The sequence below is a fragment of the Apis cerana genome, linkage group LG14 (assembly GCF_029169275.1).
Source record: "Apis cerana isolate GH-2021 linkage group LG14, AcerK_1.0, whole genome shotgun sequence".
Lineage (NCBI taxonomy): Eukaryota > Metazoa > Arthropoda > Insecta > Hymenoptera > Apidae > Apis > Apis cerana.
The window spans coordinates 10,219,864-10,235,035 of record NC_083865.1 but is presented as its reverse complement, the minus strand read 5'-3'; the positions used below and the strand labels follow the sequence as shown (position 1 = coordinate 10,235,035).

At 39.2% G+C, this 15,172-nt stretch overlaps 1 protein-coding gene across 1 annotated transcript in view; it reads right to left on the bottom strand.

Annotated features, from left to right (window-relative positions):
- Nucleotides 1–15,172, bottom strand: part of LOC108001012 (cuticlin-4) — a 62,623-nt gene that overhangs the window by 13,209 nt on the left and 34,242 nt on the right. The window contains exon 4 of the mRNA XM_017061795.3: nt 13,664–13,878. Coding sequence (XP_016917284.2) covers nt 13,664–13,878 — 215 coding nt within the window. The remainder of the gene's footprint in view (nt 1–13,663; nt 13,879–15,172) is intronic.

The window sequence follows — 15,172 nt, the reverse complement described above, 5'->3', positions numbered from 1 at the left end:
GCGTGACAAATTATTGAAATAATTGACGGATCATCTGTTCGTTCTTGTGATCGGAAGTTGAACAGCCGCCGCTTCCTAAAAGTGTGTCAATGAAATTCGAAAAGTGTCCGCGGGACGCGTAACAATGAGAGGTAACATAACGCGCCGCGTACGTGACACCTGCAATGGCATCGAAGGCCTGGAGCTGGAAAACACGACCAGATCATCGTCCGTGCACGAGCGTTTATTATCGCGTATCCCCTTACGTAACCGCTCCCCACTCTTCCACCCAAGCGAGCGCGCACGCGCGATTCGTTTAAAAAAAGACGCGAAAGAAATTAAATTAATTCCCTTCACGGGCGAAAACAACAACAGCCTTTCGAATAACGCGGATCGGTGTAAACATCGAGGTATCTGAAAGCGCGTAAATCGACGATTTCACGTTTCAAGAAATTGAAATTTCATTGAAAGTAACGCGATCCGATGAGATTCTTGCTCGCTTTATTGCTCAATCTATTTGCTTTGGAATCTTTTTTTTCAAGCCTCGCTTCTTTCCAGAGAAACTGAAAGAAGCCTGTTCATTAAAATTTTAACGATCGAAGTTTAAAGAGTTCGATGATCTATCCGTGAATTAACGAAAATAAGCGTAAAGTGTAAATCTTTAACGATTTCGTTCCAAAGTATCGAATGATCGAAATCGGATAAAATTTTTACCTACTTCGTTTAGAAGAAGTATTAAGAACGAAAAAGAACTACTTCGATGATTTATTATTCAAAGCATCGAACGAGTACAGTTAACAGTAACGTCAGTTAGAAAACGGTTAACTACGAACGAATGTTAATTCGAGTGTATATTATAAATAAAAAAAAGTTGGAAATAACTCTAAATTTTAAAATCGACCGATTAACTCGAGAAAGTATTTTGTCCACGAAACATCGAAGATTATATTTTGGACGAGCAAAACGAATGGTACGTGGGCGTGCAAATATCCTAAAACTATCGAGAAGAGGAGAGAAGAATTAATTCTAATCGGTAGAGTGAAAGTGTAAATCTTTAGTTGCCAAAGTTGCCGAAACAGGTATTCTCGCGTGGGTGGATTTCGATTTAAAATGTAATCGCGATTCTGACCTCTCCTCTCCCCTCTCTTCCCCGTGGCCTTGGACCTCGCCTCTCTCGAGAAATCGAGTTCTCCCCTTGGCGACAAAATTGTCCTTCGATCCGGCCGAACTTTTTTCTTTCTCTCTTTTCTTCTTCTTTTTCTTCTTCCTCTCCTCCTTCTCCTTCTTCTTCTTTTTCTTCTTCTTCCCCACGTTTGAACAAGAGAATTATTCGCGGAACTCGACAGGAAATTCAAACTATTGCCAAGACTTTATAAACTGTTTCGCTACCAAACAAGAGAAACTTGAACCTCGTCCATCTCCATGTTGAAAGGAAGTTGTTTAGTTTCGTGTTTAATGGGGGAAATAATTGCCGATTAGCGTGCGTTCGCACGAAAAAGAAGAAGGAGAGAAGAAGAAGAAGAAGAAGAAGAAGAAGGTAGTCGAGAAACTGGATCCTTTGGAATAATTATTCGACGATAGTAGAAGAGTTGTTCTCGAGCACAGCATTGAGATTAATCGCGATTGAATTTCCGGCAGATAGATACGATCTGGCTATTCCCTTTTCTTTCTTCTGAGCGACGTTCGATCATCTGGATCATCCGACGAGGTGAAAGCAGCTTGCGCGCTGTTGTCGTGCAGAATGCGGAAGGTAGGATCGTAGGCGAAGGGTAAAATGAGACGGGACGAGTTAACGAGGGAAAGGGAAAGAAAATAAAGGGCGAGAAAGAGGCGAGAACCTCTCCTCCCGCCGAGGGACGAAGTTAATGACGCGGGAATGCCGCAGAAGCGATTTCAACCGTTGTCGTTCGACTTGCTTTCTTCCTCTCCTCTTCCATTTTCTTTCTTTCTTTCTTTCACGCATCCTGCTCTCGCCTCTCTTCCTCCCATTAAAATACGCCTCGTTTCGTTTCCTTTGGATCTCGCTCGACCTGCTTCATTCCCGTTTCATTCAAATTATATATATATATTTCGTTCGACGCAATTATACGAAAATACTCTCGCGATTTATAGTTTCGAGTTCTAAATGAGTTGAAACTAGGAAAGGAAATTTACGACAAGAAAAGAATCTTGTATCTGTTTCTTTATTCGGGAATAGAGGAATATTCTTGCGAATCGAGCTAGGATCGACTTCCTACGTACGAGAGCCACTGAATTTATTCACAGGAAGGGTAGATTTCTATCTGGATTTACGACTCTCTCTTCGACACAGAATCGAGTATAAATCCAGGATAACTATAACTCAATAATTCCGTCCTTTGTCTAAGAATTTAGATAGCTTGTATAATCACAGGAAAGAGGTATCCTCCCTGTGTAATAATCCGAGGAAGGATAATACAGCCGTTCATTTTCCAAAGATCCGGTTCTTGCCTGATTAAATCGGTGGCAAAAAAGCAACCGAGATTACACTCCTACCTTTTTCAAGATGGTGGACAAAGGAATTCTATCGAGACGGAGAGAACTTTGTCCGTCGAAAGTCGGCTGGATAAGAAACAACAACGTACCGATACGTCGTTTGGGAGGAAGAAATTGGCGTTTAGGGTTATCCGGGATGATGATCGTGGTACGACGACCCCTCGGGGTCGTCGATACCTCGGCGCCACCATTGTCCGCTAGATCAGCGCTGTGCCCGTCTCTCGTCGTGGCTCGAAGAAGGGAAGACAGTGGAATAAAGATGGCGAGTCTCTTCGGCAAAAGAGGAGACGATGAGAGACCGGTCTTCTTCACCGGGTGAAGTTGTGCCGTATTCTTGTATCCTCGGCGTCCTGTAAGCCGCCTGAAAAACTGGATACGGTTGCTCGCCCTCAGTCAGGGGTCAACTAGATTGTGGAGGACCTCTCATTCGATGTACTCTGTTTCTTTCACCTCGTTTCTTCGAAAAATCGATTCTTCCAGCTTGAAAAAAATTTCGATCGGTAAATGGTACATTGGGCTTTCTACGTTTCCTTCAATTTTGTTTTCATGGAAAGAGATTCCATCGATTGGAATTGGAAAAGATTGTTCGTAATTTTATTTTCTAAAGAGACGGAGAGAGACGAAGCGGTATTGTCTCCCGTTCTTTTATAGAATTCACGTACAAGAGAGAGAGTTACAAGCTAGAGGTTGGAATATTTCATGAGGAGGAGCTTCGTCTCCTCTACAGCCGCATTGCTATTCGAAATGCGCCGCGGCGGAGAGGATTTTTGCGCGGGGCTCGTGTCGCGACGTCGGTAGTGGACGCGTTAACAAGCCGAGTACCAGTTTAACTCGAAAGGGACTGAAATTGCGAACAATGGGCCGTTTCACGAAGCGCTGTTTCGTTCACTGTCCAACCGTCGCTCGCAGGTCTTCGTCTATCGTGCGGCCAATAAACATCCGCTGTTTTCTTCTTCGAAGAATAGACGTTCGAGGACGCAGAAGAGTTATTAAGCCAAGATTGAAAAAGTTAATTAGTTAAAAATTTCGAATAAAGTGATTATTTTAAGTAATCATATAATATGAGCATTGGCACTACGATTATTTACGATTATTATAGTTATGTTATGAACAATAAATTATCGAAGTAATTTTAATTCGATAACTTCGACCAGTGAAAATTTAATAGCTCCACGAGTTATTTCAATAATTTATTATTCGAAACGTAATAATAATTGGAAATAATTGGCAAACGGCCCGAGATTATATGAAAAGGGGATCGATTATAATATCTAATAACGAATAAATGTTATTTAAGCATTTTAATAAGTAATTTACCCAGGCTAACTTTATTCGAAATTTTTGCAACGAGTTAATGCTCAACTCTGACTTTTAATCATTAAATTATTCAATTTTTGAGTCACTGGTTCAAAATATCTTATTCTCTCGAAATTTTATCGGCTCGTTTTCGCGAAAAACTTCTCGAGCGTGGTATTTCATCGTTGAAGAGGGGGGGGAGGAGGAAGTTTTCAAAGGTCGAGATGATCGTCCACGAATCCAGGAAGTCGTTCGTTCCACGAGGAATCGAATTTTTCTTCTCTCTGCTCGATTATTCGTCGTAAAGTAGAATGATAATAGGGGAGGAGTGGTGCATCGAGAAAATATAACGGGTGGCGTAACGGTATTTTTATTAGAGAGGCAATACGGCGTAACAAAAAAGCTTTGCCAAGCATTAAAATTCCCGCGCTGTTTTTTTTTCTTTGCCAATATAACTGCTATTATGTTATTTAACTGCTTACTTGGATCGACTCTAGAACGATCGTTCCATCGATCCAGTTTAAAAATTTGGATTAATTTAACGCTTTGGTTATATTTAGAGCAAAGTAAATCTCTAATGAATTTACATCGACTTTGGAAACGTCGATCCATTGATTTAAAAATTTGGATTAATTCGACGCTTTGGTTACATTCAAAATGAAGTAAATCTTTAATGAATTTACATCGACTTTGGAAACGTCGATCCATTGATTTAAAAATTTGGATTAATTTAACGCTTTGGTTATATTTAGAGCGAAGTAAATCTCTAATGAATTTACATCGACTTTGGAAACGTCGATCCATTGATTTAAAAATTTGGATTAATTCGACGCTTTGGTTATATTCAAAATGAAGTAAATCTTTAATGAATTTACATCGACTTTGGAAACGTCGATCCATTGATTTAAAAATTTGGATTAATTTAACGCTTTGGTTATATTTAGAGCGAAGTAAATCTTTAATGAATTTACATCGACTTTGGAAACGTCGATCCATTGATTTAAAAATTTGGATTAATTCGACGCTTTGATTATATTCAAAATGAAGTAAATCTTTAATGAATTTACATCGACTTTGGAAACGTCGATCCATTGATTTGGATTAATTCGACGCTTTGATTATATTCAAAATGAAGTAAATCTTTAATGAATTTACATCGACTTTGGAAACGTCAATCCATTGATTTAAAAATTTGGATTAATTCGACGCTTTGGTTACATTCAAAATGAAGTAAAATTGTATCTTCGAACTAGCTCGACCTTGAATTTGGATCGATTTTAGAAAGATCGTTCCATCGATCCGATTTAAAAAATTTGGATTAATTAGACTTAATTTGTATTTATATTCAGAACGACAAGTTAAAGTTCGATCTTAAAAATAATTTCATGGATCTTGGAGTAATTCGTATAATTCTAAGATAAACATGAGAATCGTTTGATTAGATGAAGAATGTGACGCCTGAATGTGAATATTTGCTGGAAATCGACATGAAATAGTTGCCGTTATTAAAGGAAGGGAAGTCGTAAGTGGTTTCGGGGAGGACGAAATAAGTGAAAGTCGATCATTAATCCTCAAGATAAACGCACGATGACCAGATACATTCCTAATATAATAATTCCCAAGTTGAAAAACCAATTATTCGAAACCAAAGATTTTCAATCCTGGGTCTAGATAAAATTCAAAATTCAACTTTCTCGTATCATTGTTGCTGGTCGTATCATTAAATTTCCACGGATCGAGGATTAAGAGATATAGAAGGATAGAAGTGCAGGTTGGCAGACAAATTTGCAAGGTCCTCGAGGCGTTGCACTGTAATCGGTTATGAAATAGGCGAGAATGTGTCGTTTAGCGAGAAAAGCCGAGCAAATAAAACTCGCGCGCAATTTAGAAGCCGCGGGCTGGGGATTTTACGATGTAATTGGGCTTCAGAGGAGGGCAACGTTGTATATATCCCGCTTTGTGTAACCGATCGTTACACCTAGCTACTAGAAACGTATTATCCTCCCCGAGCGTTGATATCCATCGGGCAAGGGCAGCATTTGCTCGGCTAATGCCGGTTACAGAGAAAGGTTCCAAGCCACGTGGAAAACGAATTTATCTCACGAAACGCTATTTTCATGCGTTCGAGCACGGAAATATAATTGGTCCAACCGCGCTACTGATAATGATACGAAAAGAATATCCTCTTCCAACCAGCATTCCAGGAACAAAACTCGTAACGATTCGCACGATATTTTTAGTATCGATGCTGGCGATCGTTTCGCTTCTGAATGGCTTCCTTTACGAGAGCGTATGTGATCTTGGACGTTTCTAAGGAATAGGGAAAAACTTGGTCCGATTAAATGGAAGTCAGAGATAAAGAATGTTAACGAATTGTTTTGGTGTTTATGCGATTGTCAAAGGAACGCTTGCTTTTTGACTCAGTAAAAATGCGTTTTGGAATCAATCGTTCTTTCCTTTTGGAAAATTCAATATGGAATATTCGAGCTGGGAGAATCGGTTTGATATTTGAATATATCTAAGAGTAAAATTCTCGAGAATTGCTTCGCTAATGCGGAGAATGACCGTTTCACTTTCACTATTTTTCGCACAATTCTCGAGAGTTTTTGCTCTCGAACGAATCTATATAATCTTTCGATACATTCGGGAATAGACGATTTCTAGATATTCCTTTTTCCCTGAACACGATGATATTTTAATTTCAAACGAATCCACACTCCTTCGATCCCATTTGAAATTTCCGGACATTCCTTTGGTCTCTTAAATTTTCTCCATCACTTTTCCAACACAATCGAATATTGGATATCTTTCTCGACTCTGAGGAGAGTTTTACTCAGATCCGTACGACTTCCGGATATTCTTTTCTTCTTGATGATAAGTTTTACTCTCAATCGAATCTATATCCTTTCCTGGATGCAGCTTTCAGATATTCCATTTTCTGAACACGATGATCATGTTTTACTCTCAAACGAACCCTTTCGACGTGATCTGAACATACGACTTCCGGATATTCCTTTCTTTTCTTTTTCTCGACTCTCGAGAGTTTTAGTCTCAAACGAACCCTCTCGATCGATCTGAAACATACGACTTCCGGATATTTTTCTCGATTCTTTTACTCTCAAACGAATCCACACCCTTTCGACATTCCTTGGCTCCCATCTTAAAAACAAGCTGATGAACATTTCCTTCGAAACAAACGGATCTCTCTCTTCTGAACTTGGACATTTTCCTTTTCGATGCATCTTCGAAACCAACATACCAGCTCCGTGTACACATTTTTCTTCTGGCCTCGTTCAAACGTACATTTAAAATCCACAAAATTTCATTAGAAAGCGGCTGGTTGACAAAATTCAGCGTTGCCGCAGTATCCACTACATCGTCTCTGTCTCTCTCCCTCTCCCTCTTCATGGAACGAGAACCGTATTTTACACGCGTGTCAATTAAACGAACGAAATGAAAATAACGAAAAGCGGCAGGATCACTGGTTTAAACCGGGCGAATCGATTCTCGGAATGCGAATTTCCCAGGCGATTTAATGGCGAACGCACCAACTAACTGTACGCAGTGTAGCTCGGCCCGTGTTCGTACACGCGAACTGCAACTATGTATCCGCAAGGCCATCCTCAAGGATGCGCGTATAGCAACAAGCTACTTAGAACTGGATACCGGTGTATCTCTACCCATCCGTAGATTTACTGCAGCCTGTCGAAACGAGCTTTTGTTTCTCCTGTTAAGCGCCGTGTCCTCTCCCTCTCAATGACGTGAATACATACAATTGACGTAGAGATATTTTTACGAACTCGTTTTCCTTCTTCTTCTTCTTCTTCTTCTTCTCGTGGGTTTGTTTTGTTGTTCGTCTTTTATTGTGCAAGGAGAAGGAGCAGGAACGATGGACGGAGAATTTTATATAATGATCGACAACTCACGTATTGAAATATATTCAATTCGTTCTTGTTTTTTCTTTCGATACGACTGAATTTTTAGATGCAGTTTTAGATTTAGAACGAAAGAAACTCGGCGATTATTCTTACCGATTGTTTATAAGTTGGTAATAAGATACTAGGGATATTTTCGTCTTGAACGATTTACGAATGGTTAGGTTTAAAAGGTTAGGTTTATTAAAAATTAAATTTTCATCCTGCACTACCGTTATAACGAGAAAAAATTAAACGCGTTGAACGTTCTTCCAGTCCTGATAATTCCATTTTTATCGAGGAGGGAAGAAGCCGCGTCAGGGTTAATAGCCCGGAGAGAATTGGAAATAAAACATCGAATTAGTTCTGCATAAGAGCAGAAGGATCCAGTTGGATGAAAATAGCCGTCATTCCTTTTTTTTTGCAAAATTTTACGTCCTAGAAAAATTCCAAAGCCTTTTTTCACTTCGCCCTAATGTCAACATTTACTTTTCTCCCCCCACTTTTCCTGACCACGCGCACGCTTTTTACGCGGCGGCGGCGGCGACGATGGTTCGGCTCGAGAGCGTGAAGCACGTAATTTTCCAGTCCGTTCCTTGGTGAAATTTCATTCGATTCGCAATTTCGTCACGTGACACGTACGGCGTGAAATTATTCACGCTCGATATTTCTTTATGCGAACGTTAAAGGGATAGGTTAAAGTTGATAGATCTAAGGAGGACGTTCTAATCTCGTGAAATCGCGAAATTCGAAATGGAAAAGTAAAAAGATCGCGTTCGATCGTTTCGTTTCGTTTCGTTCGAGATGAAAAATATGGTTTGCGTAATAACGCGTTCGAAAGCCGAGAATCCACCGGTTTCGGATTCGAAAGCGATCGATTTCGAAAGACCGACTTTAAAATCGTCCCATTATCGATTTCAAGACAGAGATTCTCCGGATGAATATGGATGAGACACGATTAGAGGTTGAGTAGCGAAATTAATATGCGCGCATCAAGTCGAATTGATCGGGCAATCTCGAAAGCGGTGCCGGTAAAAAATCGCAAAGATTTTTCACAATTTCTCCACGTTTCTTTCATTTTCTCCTCGCATTTAAACCGCGTTTAAATTTAAATATTCAATTAGCTTTCAATTACTTTTTCATCGTTCAACGGTCGAAACGTGTTCGAGCAAAATGATCGAGCGCAGGCAAGCAAAGCAAAGTGTACGAGCAGCAAATACGTGGAATTGCAGGGGAAAGAATCGATCGTGGAACTTTTACTTTTACGAGGGGGAGTGTGGGCACAACGCAACCGGCTGCCCACAACGTATCGTCCCACTCGCGATAGTCGTTTTAAGGACCTCTCTTTCTTTCTCTCTCTCCCTTCTTCTCGACGACATTGTAGCCGAAAGAGAGGCTCCGACCTTTGCGCGCTCGTAAAAAACAAGTTTACGGCTTATGGCTGGCTGCGGTCTCCTACGTCTGAAATATTATTCTCCACTTTAAATCGAATTATGCGCGGGGAGAAAGAGGAGGAACTTTCGAAATACGCGAATCCTTCTATTTCGAAGGAATATTTCTCTCTTTGACGAATCATTAATTTATACAAGTTGCAAATTATGAAATTTCCAATCGTTTAAAATTTTTCCGACCTAAAAATGCAACGAAGATTTTTCTCTATTTTTCTTCGATTTTTAACAGGATTTTAAGAAACGTGTAGAAGAATGAAAGTTTTTTCGATAACTTTTATAATAGCACTCATTAAAAAAGAATTCCCAATTTTAAAAAGAAAAATGAAATCGCATTGAGGGGGGGAAATTAATCTGTCTAATAAAAATTATTAGAAAAAATACCGATTGTACTTTTTCTTAAACCGCGTTAATCTTATATTTATGAAGATATAAAATGATAACGATACACGCATTCGATGATAAAAATTAACTCGAGTTGCAGCGTTGAGGCTCGAGGATGGGATAGGATATTGTACGTGGTTGGGCGAGATACGTATAAATGGAATAGGGAAGCGAAGATACGATGCCATTAATGAGTAACGCAAGCTGGCAGCGGTGTTATTTGCATGCTTGTGCGAACATCCGATGCCGGTTTTAGCCAGGATCGGTTTGCGAAACGCTCGCGGTCGCATCGCCTCGTGAAAACACTCTGTTATTCAACCGTTCCCACTCGAAATTAGCCACGCGAATCACCCTCTCTCCTATCTTTTCGCAATTGAATCCCGGATAACGAATAAATCCCAAAAGAAGATAAAAAGACCACGCGTATCCAATTCTAGGATTTCGTATTCGTTGGCAAAATTTCGACCGAAGAGAATCGCAAGATGTTGGGATGGAAGCGATGAAAAGAAATTACTTATCTCTTCGAAATTAATACCCTCGCGTATTAAGTACCCTTTTCTGCTATCTTTTGCAGAATTGAATCCTAGCTAGTGGTAATATTCTGAAAAAGGGAAATGAAAAGACGACGTTTCTATAACTCTGATCGGATTTCCTAATGGAACCGATGAAAAGAAATTATCTTTTTTCCTATTTTTTCGCAATCGAATTTCAATTATTGATAAATATTTTAAAAAAAGATGAAAAGACGATTTCTATAATACCTTCTATAATAAATTCTGATCGTATTTCCTAATGGAACCGATGAAAATTATTTTCTTCGTTACGTTTTTATTCCAAAAGAAGATAAAAAAGGCGATGTTTCTATAACTCTGATATCAGGTATCGAAAATATTAATGGGACTGGTGAAAAGAAATTAATTATCACTTCTGTTATCTTTTGTAATTGAGTCCTAGTTAATGATAACGAATATTCTAAAAGAGAAGATAAAAAACGATGTTTTTATAACTCTGATCAGATTTCCTAATGGAATTGATGAAAATTATCTTTTTTGCTACTCCTTTTCGCGATTAAATCTCAGCTAGTGATAACGAATATTTTAAAAGAAGATAAAAAGACGATGTTTCTAACTCTGATATCAGGTATCGAAAATATTGATGGAATTGATAAAAAGAAATTAGCGAATTTTATCTTCACATCTTACCGACAACGAATATTCTAAAAGAAAAAGATAATTAAATACATAATTAAATACACAACTCTGATCAGATATAAAATATCGATGAGAAGAAATTAATTATATTTTTTTTCAACCTGTATTGCACAATTGATGATACGGTTAAGTACGCGAGGAAATATTAATATTATTACGCCACTCGAAATCAATTGCGTAAGCGACGAAAACTCAGTCCCCGGGTTGTCCATATTAGGTTGCCATTTCGTTCACCATTTTAATATTCCGTCCCGTTACATCGCAAATACTTTGCACGCGTAAAACCCTACATTATTCCTAAGTACACGAGACAAAATCTATTAACTTCGAACAAAGACCGGTGTTAATATTACACGACCAACAATATCAATTCAGATAATTCTTAAAAGCTCGTATTAATCTTAACCTCCCCTTCAACTCGAGTTCAACCGGAATAAGAATTATGTATGGAGGGAATGTTTCACGACATATCCCGTAAAATCGGTCAGTTTACGGACAGGCAACAACGATCCCGACGGGGTATCCGAGAAAGAGAAACTGGGCCCACGGTTCCTTCAACGCCCACGCACCTCAAGGAATCAACGAGGCCAAAGACTCCGCTCACCTTCGATGTCCTTCCTTACGGCGGACAAATTGTACTCCCCTCGACATACCAACCCTTAAATTATTATGCAGACCCTCGTACGATCGCAGCGAGTGTCGCTATTAGTCGGCCCACTCGAGCGCTTTTTCCCTTCTTTAATCGTCGAGTACTCGTCTCGCCGGAATGCCATACGTATTTCACGGAAACTTCTCTTTCGCGATGTGTTTACCAAATAAGACGCGCGACTTTGCCTCTCGAGGCGCTCAACCGAAGAGAAGTCGGCCTCGCTTCTTCTCATACCCTTCTCGAGTGTTGTACGAGTCTCGTAGAAGTTTAATCAACGGGTGTCCGAAGAGGGCTTTTTTTTTTTTCTCGAAGACACGATGGATCGATCGTGATTATAATCTTCCACGAGCCGAGGGCTTTCATCATCGATCGATGATGCCAACCCGCTTCCCTCGAGGACCTTTTTATAGCAGTTATCCATCGATCTACGATCAGATACGTATATAGATTTAAGATTGTTTGTTGTAAATATTCAGTCGCCTCGAGTCTGTTCTCATGGATTATTCTCAATTATCGGAACAATGGTAAATTCGTATCGAAAAAATGGGAGGGAAGGTCGTATTATATTGGCCAGGTTTTGCGAAAGAATTCCAAATGATACGAATCTACAAGATATATTCATCGAACGGTGGAGAACGTCTTTCCCTTCGCCTTGGAGCAGGTTAACATTTGAGATATATTAATCGAACACGCTTGAAAACAGAATTAGAAATAAACTAACCGAAAGAAGCGAAATAATTTCTAAAACTTTATTCAAGATAACCTCACCGTTACGTTGGTTATTCCACGCTTAATTTTTAAAAATTTTGCGTACCTCTTAAGGGATATTCCTCCCTGTCAAAAGTAAATTTGCTTCTCGTTTCGAAGACAAGATTGTCCCACGGGAGTACCTCAATCTTGGAATCCTTGGATTAGAAAATCGTGATCAGCCGGTTCATTATCGGGGGAAAAATGGTGGAAGGAACCACTGTTCCGTTAAGGACACGAGCATGCGCGTTTGCATGCGCGTTTGCATGCGCGCAAACATATATATATATATATATCGCTATAGGACAAGGCGTAGCAAGCGTTAGTCTCTGGCACACTACATATCTCTTGTAACGCTCTCTTGTAAGAAGAAGGCCGTAAGTCCGGTCACATAACGGTCCAGTTATGGTATGGCGAGGAAGCGATCTCTCGCCTCGACACACGATTCCCTCGTTACACGAACCAGCCCTCCTCCGTCCCTAGTATTTTCTTCCCTCTTCCCTTCTTTTTCTTCCTCTCGCGCGCATCGCTTCACCTTCCTTCCATCCTCCTTCGCATACACGCTTCTTCCTCTTGCGCGTGTAACTGCGCGTGCGTTCACGCCTCCGCACCTTTTTTTCCCCTCCTTCTCCTCCTTCCTTCCTCCCTCCTGAGAGTCGCGTATACGCGCGGACGTCGCATCGTCGATCGAGCCTCTTCCTCCGTGCTCGAAACGTTATTCCGCTTCTTTCACGGAGTGATTTCTTACGTAATTTCGTTTTACGCGTCGTCGAGCACTTTTAACGATTAGTCAGCGTCATGGTGTTTTTTCCGTTTTCGAGGGGAAGTTAATTCCGTACTCGAGGCGCACGGGTAAATGGGATTCGACACAGAAGGGGATTATTATTCGTCGAGATGTCGTGCTTGTTTTTCGACGTCTCTGTTCACGTGTGATTTATTTGTATTGGGAAGGAAGGAAGATAGGATTGCATGGAAATTTGATGATTCGACGATCTCGAAGTTTCTGTCGATGGAAATCGAATTAGATTATTTGTCGTAAAATCGGTGTAAAAAGAATCGATTACATAGAATGGACGAATCATTTTTTCTTGATAGACGATCGTCAAAGTTTCTATCGACTGAAAATATCGAACTTAATTCGATATTCGAATAACCATAATGTGGATTCGCTGATGCTCGTTTTCTATCGCACGAACGATGTAAAAAATCGATTACACGAACGGACGAACCATTTTCCTTGATAAACGATCGTCAAAGCGTTATTCAGCGGTGCCGAAGGTACAACGATTCGACCGTTATTAATCTCGATAACGCGCAATTATCGCGAATGACGAGCGTTCAGAAATTGTGCAATCCAAGTGAGAATCTAATAACTCGGATAAATTGTGAGCCTGTTAACAGGTTCAGAAAACTTACTAGAGGATAGGTATTTCCATTCGTCGCTGAGAACGATAAATCGTCCGATATAAATTGACGAGAAGATGAAAGATTAAATATGTTTTATTAATTTTTGTCACTTACCAATTGCGTGGGCATGGTGTTGCAAGACCTGAGCGGCAGGTTGTAAGTTATGGGGGTGGGTTGGCTTCTATACTCTTGCAGGCAAGAGCTATTCTTCGACAACCCCCTAGGATACACCAGACCATGGAAATCCGTTTTTCCCTCGGTCGAGATGTACACGATTATCGACTCACTCGCACACTCGATCTGCACAGTGCTCGCTATCCCAACGGTCGCTGTAAAAAGAATATAACGTACAAAGTTAAGCAATCGGATCCATTTTTCATATAAATTCGCCCATTATTTAACAATTAAAACAACGAATTATCTAAGCAACTTCTATTATTAGATTTCTATTCCCAGATATCGCATCTTTTCCCCATACTTTTTAATTTCGAATTGGACGTTAACCAATCAATTCGAATAATTCTACTTTTTTTTTTTACAAGTCTCGGCGCGAGAGGAAGAGAAAGGGAAGGAAAGAGCATCTTTAAAATTTTACGAGCAACGTCGTAACAATCGATTTTCAGCTTATAATATAGTTTGTTATCCGCTCTCCCACGACGCTCTTCTCCGTTCAGCTTATCTATTAGTAGTACAGTAATTTAACTGTAAATCGAATCGAGAGGAGCGTCGATTCGACGAGTAAGCGAATGATGTAACGGTGCCCGATCAATTACAAACGGTTCGCACTTTTATCCTCGGCAACGGGTCGAGGTATCGCGATACTTTGTTAACATCATCGAACGCTCTATAATTTTCGGCCATTGATAATTCGGTTCGTTTGCTCGATCCGTCGCACGCGGCGGAATATTTGCCTTTGAAAAGCCGAAAAAACTTTCTTTTCATAAGTGAATGAAAAAATTTTTATACGGATAATTGATTGAATATTTGGCTCATAGTACAGTATGATTTTTTTTTTCATATTTTTTTAAATTATTAACATAATTACATGGCTTTAAAATGGTCAATCTCCAAATTGAAAAATAAAATTATTATTTACAATTTTACTATTCTTTTTTTAATCCCATTAATTTTTGATCGAATTAATTCCACTAGGTATGTGTTTGTATCGCGCCAAATTTCATTTTGATAATTTTAAAAAAAGTTCAGTGCTCTTTCTTGTGTCATTATTAAAGAATAAAGGTTTAGTTTTAATAAAAATAAAAAAAAATTAACTGTTATTAACTGCTAGTAGATGAAGTAGTTAAAATAATTTTTATTATTATGTATATTAATTATGCGTTATCAATTTCGAGATGGTCGATCGAAATTTTTGTATAAAATTATTATGCGTTTAATATATTAATTTTTTTCAAACGATAAATATTTACTTTTTTATCACTCTTTAAGTCACATTGAATATCAAAGTGAAAAAAGTTTCAGTTTCTTAAAGTATATAAAATAAAGTGGTTCGCGTTCAATCGATTCGGAAGTTTTCATATATGACAATGACAATGAGAAATTTTAAAAAGATCTACACGCATGGATAGAAGTACATAACGATACATACAACGAGGATATGAAAAT